Genomic DNA, 6,000 nt, shown 5'->3' with positions numbered 1-6,000 from the left:
ACAATGCTCTCAGGCACGTGGTGTGACTCTTGGTGTGTCTTGTGCAGGGCCAGGACTTGGACTCGATGACCCTTTTGGGCCGCTTCCAGCTCAGGGTATTCTGTGATTCTGTGAAGCAGAGGCGTGAAGAACGGCTTTGCTGATTGCATTGCCCTCAGAGCTTGGGGTTTTATTTCAGCCACTCGCTTTGAGAAGGAAACCCAGGGAACAGCACCTTGGAAAGCGGCGGAGATTCCCTTCTCGCCTGTGCCCCGGGGCCCGTGAGGGGCTGAGGGCTGCCGGCTGAGGAGCTGGGGCCTGCGGGGCTGAGGGGCTGGGGGCTGAGGGGCTGAAGGCTGGGGGCTGAGGGGCTGAAGGCTGGGGGCTGCGGGGCTGAGGGGCTGGGGGCTGAGGGGCTGAAGGCTGGGGGCTGAGGGGCTGAAGGCTGGGGGCTGCGGGGCTGAGGGGCTGGGGGCTGAGGGGCTGAAGGCTGGGGGCTGAGGGGCTGAAGGCTGGGGGCTGAGGGCTGCCGGCTGAGGGCGGGCGGGGCCGGGCGGGGCCGGGCGGCGGCGGCGGGCGGAGTGACGCGCCCCGGCCCCGCCCCGCTCACCTCCCGCCCCGCCCCTGCCGCCGCTCCCGCCTGGCAGCCGCGGCGCCCGGCAGCGCCTCTCCTGCGTGCGCTCCCTCCGCTTGGTACGGCCCACCCCGCCGGGGATCATGGCGATTGATGGTAAGTAGGCCAATAACGGGCTCCTCTCTCTCGCCCCGAACCGCTCCCCTCCCCCAGCCCCCTCCTCTCCCTCTCCTCCCCCGGGCACGGGGAGAGGGGCGGCTCCGGGGGGAGGGAGGGCTCCCACCGCGGCGGGAGGTGGGGGCGCACCGAAGCCGAGCGGGACCCCAGCCGAGGAGGGCGGCGGGAGGGCGCTTCCTCTGCTCCCCGTCCCCCTCGGCCCGGCTGCGGGGGCTACGGGTCAAGGGCTCTTTGATGATGGGGGAGAGGTGAGCGTGGTGCTCCCTCCTCCCGTCTCCGTGCCCGGGAGCCGGGCGGGGTGAATAAATCCCTGGCACGGTGGCCGGCATCCTTCCTTCTCCTCCTCCTCCTCCTCCGCCGCCGCCTGCCCTGGGGATGCCGGGCGTGCGCCCGTGGGCGTCGCGGAGGGGACCCGGGGAGGACGGAGCCGTCCGTCCCCCGTGCCGTGAGCCGCCCTTGCTGAGGCGGGGGCGGGCGGCGCGGCCCCGGGCCGGGCTCTGCCGCCCCTGTCCCGGGCTGCCCGGGCCCCCGCGCCCAGCCGGGAAGGTCGGTGCCGGACCGGAGGTGCGCAGCCCTGGCCGCCCTCCCCGCAGGGACTTTGGCAACTGCTCTAAAAGTCGTTGTCACTCTCCGGGCCCCGGAGTCTCTGGAAACTGAGTCCCCAGGCGGGGGATGCTCCCTGCTCGCCGCCGGTTGCTGGGCGCTAACAGGCTCCACGGGAGCTGCTGTCCGCAGATCTTTCTAGTCATCACTTAGAAACAACAACAAAGCAGCGAGATGTACTAGACACTTGTTGGGTTTGTTTGGGGATGCTCGTCTTCAAAGGCAGGGCTCCTGAGCTTTGCTTTGAAACCTCTCCTCTCAACTCTGAGAGTAATTTTACACCTCGTTAAAAATCCTTAAAAAAACCCCAAAAAACCAAACAGAACTTTATTTCTAGCCAGACAAGGACCTAAAGTACACAGCTTCCTCGGCCGAGGTGTTTCTTTCTGAAAGCATCTGTTGTTATAGCTTAAAGGATTTAGGAAAACAGTGGGTATGTGGGGGAAACAAACTGTTCTGGTTTGTTTCGCATGTGGGATGCTTCTCTGCTGTCAGTTTCCCCGGATTAGTAATTCAGGCCTCTGTAAGGAGAAGTTGCACTGATCAAGCAAAGCTGCGTGTTCACCCTGTCTTGGAAGCTGTGCACACCAGGAGTCTGAGCTGGCCAGCTTTGTGTTGGCTGGGTTCTTTCCTGCTGAAAAGTCCTCTTAATATTATCAAGAAAATAGCAAAAAAATTCTGCTGGGTCTGGACGTTTTACATAACTTGAGCTCAGAAAAAAAATTATCCTTCAAAATCTGTCTCTGTTTTCATTTTAGGCAGCATTATCCCAGAAATCTGTGAGGATCTGTTAGATCTGAAAATATTCATAATATGTGAAATTCATGTGTAATATTTTCAGGGGATTTAGAGTATTATTTCTTTAAAGATAAAGCAAATAGCCATGGATGAATAAAGCAATCTAGCCTTTGAAAAGAATGCAACACTTATTATGGCCAGACTTCAGAAACAGCTCAACTGTCCTGTAGATGCTTATTTGGAATATCCAAAATGGGACTTAAGCTCCTGAGAAAATTGGGTGCATAGTTAACATTTAAATGTGAGGTGGGATTAAAAACCATTCCAGTCATGAAAGTGGTCTGCTAGGTTCTTCCTGAAGACAGCAAATGCAATGTATTTTTCTGCTGTAGCCTGTAGCAGGCATGCCTCCTCCTCTTTGTTTTCAGCTGACTGGCTGGTTGCTGTAGGGCTGTTGGTAGGTGTTACAATTTTTATTCCTTTCCTTGATGATCTCTCCCTCCTGTAGTGCAACTGTGCCTTGCCTTGACTGTAATTTTTAGCAGTACCGTGTTCTAGCCAGCAGTTAAAAAATATGAGTTTGGGTTGAATATTAGCTCTTGAAGGCAGCACCAAACCATGGGATTTCTAGAATAAACTGCCAAAATACAGAATGTGCATTGTGTCAAACTAAATTTGTAAATGTATTTAAGTAAACGGAGAAAATACTTTGCTCAGTTTAAAGGACACTGCATTTGGCCAGATTTTTAATTTTTTTCCTTTGTTTTTGGTAGAAGCAAAGAAAATAAGCAAGATTGAAAAGTTCTCTTTGAAGAATAAACATAAAATAGTTCAAAACTTCTTCAAAGCAGGACACAGATGTGAGGAGTGCACAAAATTAAAAGAGCTCAAATTAATATAGAATTTGTTAGCTGCTTTTTCCTGTTCTTAAAAATCTTTTCAAGTACCATTTCCAGTGTCACTTTTTCAGTTTGCCAGCTTCCAGTGGTTCTAGCACTAAACCCCAAAGTTTTTGCAAAAGTGAGGCATTTTGTGTGACGTGTTACAGGGAAGCAGGGTGCCATGGCCTTTTGGTCAATATTAGTGGTTTGTTATGCTCACTGACAGATGTTTAAAACACAAGTATCTTCATGTAACCAAGTTCATAGCCCTGATCTAGTGATTGCAGGAACTGTGACATCTTTTTCTTTAGAAAGTTCATGTCATGTTAAAACATGTTGCTTTTGTATATCTTTATAAAGACATCCAGTTAGAGTTTGCATAGGTCTGGTAATCTCAGATTTGTGAGGAAACAACAGACAGCAGGTCTATTGGAAAAATTCTGGCTCAAATGAGTTTAAAGAATTGTATTTGCAATTCTAAGTTTCTGTATAGTTATCCTCCTAAACACAATTAGCATTTACTGGGAGCTCTGCTTTATGATGCAGGGTTATTTACTGCTTAGTATTTCCACTTTTTATAGGGCAGGATTGAGATGAAGAGCATGAGAACGGGGAGCTGTTAAATGTGGTAGAGAGTAAGGCCAAACTGAAAGCAATAGTAAAACCAGACTGGTGGGCAGCCTGAGATTAAAATCTTCCAATCTATTGCTGCCCAGCCCTGGGGTCTGGTGGCAATTTGCTTGGAGTGGGGAGAAAAGCTGAGGAGTGACTTCTGAGACTCCTTCAGCACCACTGTGGTGATGTTCCTCATGGCAGCAACAACTTGGCTGCTCTTTGCTGCTTCTCTTTTGAGCAATAGCAAAGCTTTGGTGCTGCCTTAAGAGAAGTCCTTTGAGTTGAGGTCTGGGTGAGGAACCAGCAATGAAAGCCACACTGCATTGCATGGAGTGGGGGAGGCAAAGAAATGTTACAGGTCACAGGTGGAATGTTTTATAACCTAAGGCAGAGTTGTGTGTCTTGTATATCCCCATGAATCTACTTTTACCAGATTTTTGAGCCACACTTGAACATGAATCTAGTGCGGGCTATATAAATTTATATGTTTCCCGAGGAGGGGAAAACATCTGGAGATGAACCTTGTCAGACCAAGCTAAATCTTTTTGATTTTAAACTCTTTCATATGGTTTCCATTGTGAGGAGTTTAGTGCTAACAAATGAGAAGTAGCATTAAAGACAATAATGAGCTGGACAGATAAAAGGAATTTAGCAGAGAAGAAAGAATTGTGGTGGTGGTGTTGTCATCTAGTAAGTTACTGATAGAGTAATGAGACTGATGGACGTGGCTTCCTCTATTTTCCCCCTGTGCTCCTGTCAGATTAACACTTCTCCTTCCTGATGGTCAAGGTCTTTACCAAGTATATATACCTTTTTGATAATTTTGTTCCTGAGTGTCTGTGAAGTGTCCTGGTCTCTCTGAGATTTCTGAGAAGATTGTCTCCTCCTTTTTCCACACCTTCCAGCAGCTTGGTTTGCAGCAGGCAGCTGCACCTGTGTGTGCTGTGCAGGGATTTATTAGCTGGTGGGCTGTCCTTGTGCTCAGTGGGATTTGTGTTTCTGTTGTATTTGACTGCTGATTTTTATGAAATATTATGTTAGTTTAAAATTAAAACTTTCTGACTGTTTTGTCTTAAGTGAGCCAGAGAATTTGTAAACAATACAAGGATGAGGCAGGAAGTGAACTGTGTAATTATATAACCCTTATTTCCTTGGGAAACAAAGAAATTATGGAATGAACCTACTTTTTGTTTATGGAAACAAAAAGAGAGAGTATTTAGAACACTGCTTCATATAGGTCACATGAAAACACTATGCCTAGTTGCAAATTTCCAGAATCTAGAAAAGGAAACAACAGAGCAATGAGCTGCTCACAGAGCTTAAGTAGGAGTATCATGTGTAGCTTGTAGGTTGAATCTGGCCAGGGGAACAGTTTTATCTTGACTTCCCAGTTACCTGGGCTGTGCAGGTGTCACTGCAGGCTGCACTAGAAGGGTGGAAGGTGACAGGGACATCCTCAAGGTAGTGCTGACCTGAAATGTCAGTAGTGCTTCTGAACCCAAGCTGGGGTGGCCAGGGCAGGGGTTGAGCAGCAGCATCAGTATTTAATGAAGCCTGAATATAAGAAGACATATTTTATACTTAGGCCCACTTTTAAACACATTTGTCAACTGTGTGGTGGATCACATGTCAAGGTATCATATTGGATCAGCCACACAGGATTGGTTTATGCTGCCTTGTGCTTATCCAGTGACTGCAAACTATTCAGTGAGTGTTGCCTGGTGTTGTCATTGTAAGGATGATTGCCTGCATTATGTGCTGATGACAGTGAAACCTTGTGCCACAGGCAAAATCACCAGTTTGCTGGTTGGATTGTCTTACACCATCATTGCTGCAGTATTGAATCTATTGAAATAAAGAAAACTGGCAGGTCCCTTATCTTTCAGATAACAAAGGGGCAACCGTTTTTAAAAAGCCCACCTAATCTCTAATGTTTTACAGACTTCTTTTTGACAAGTTCCCCGTGGGCTGAGATGAAGCTATCATACTTAATATAAGAACAGTTGATGTGTTCAGAGTGAAATTTTTCTCGAATTCTCTTAATTTTTAATGCCTAGCACTTCTGCAAATTGGAATTCTTGGTTTTCAAGATAGGCACGCAGGAGAGTAAACATGGAGTCATTACCTGATTAAGAATGTTTGCCTATGTTGCCATCCTAATACTGGGAACCTCTTAGAAAGGAAAGAGTTTTGCTCTCTTCCAGAGAACTTCCAACTGTTGTAACTTATTCAGTTTATCCAGCTTATTCAGTTATACCCCTTCCAGCTTTTGTAGTGACTGATGCAAGGGATTCACAGCTGATACTCTGGAACCTTTTCCTGAATATTGTCAGGTTCTGAACTGCTTAAGGCCAAGGTTCCATGTTGCATGTAAAGGCTGGAGTGGATTTCAAGTCAGCAATTAATCACTGAACCTCCTAATTTTTGTGCGTT

General features: G+C 48.1%; 1 protein-coding gene across 3 annotated transcripts in view; it reads left to right on the top strand.

The window, feature by feature from the left end:
- The first annotated feature begins 625 nt into the window (after positions 1-625).
- Positions 626-6,000, top strand: part of SYT14 (synaptotagmin 14) — an 87,235-nt gene continuing 81,860 nt past the window's right edge. For all 3 annotated transcript variants that reach the window (XM_058020098.1, XM_058020097.1, XM_058020096.1), the window contains exon 1: positions 626-709. In XM_058020098.1, coding sequence (XP_057876081.1) covers positions 697-709 — 13 coding nt within the window. In that variant the 5' untranslated portion in view covers positions 626-696. The remainder of the gene's footprint in view (positions 710-6,000) is intronic.

Source organism: Melospiza georgiana, chromosome 3 (genome assembly GCF_028018845.1).
Source record: "Melospiza georgiana isolate bMelGeo1 chromosome 3, bMelGeo1.pri, whole genome shotgun sequence".
In the NCBI taxonomy this organism is placed as follows: Eukaryota; Metazoa; Chordata; class Aves; order Passeriformes; family Passerellidae; genus Melospiza; species Melospiza georgiana.
This window is presented reverse-complemented; position numbering and strand designations above follow the sequence as displayed.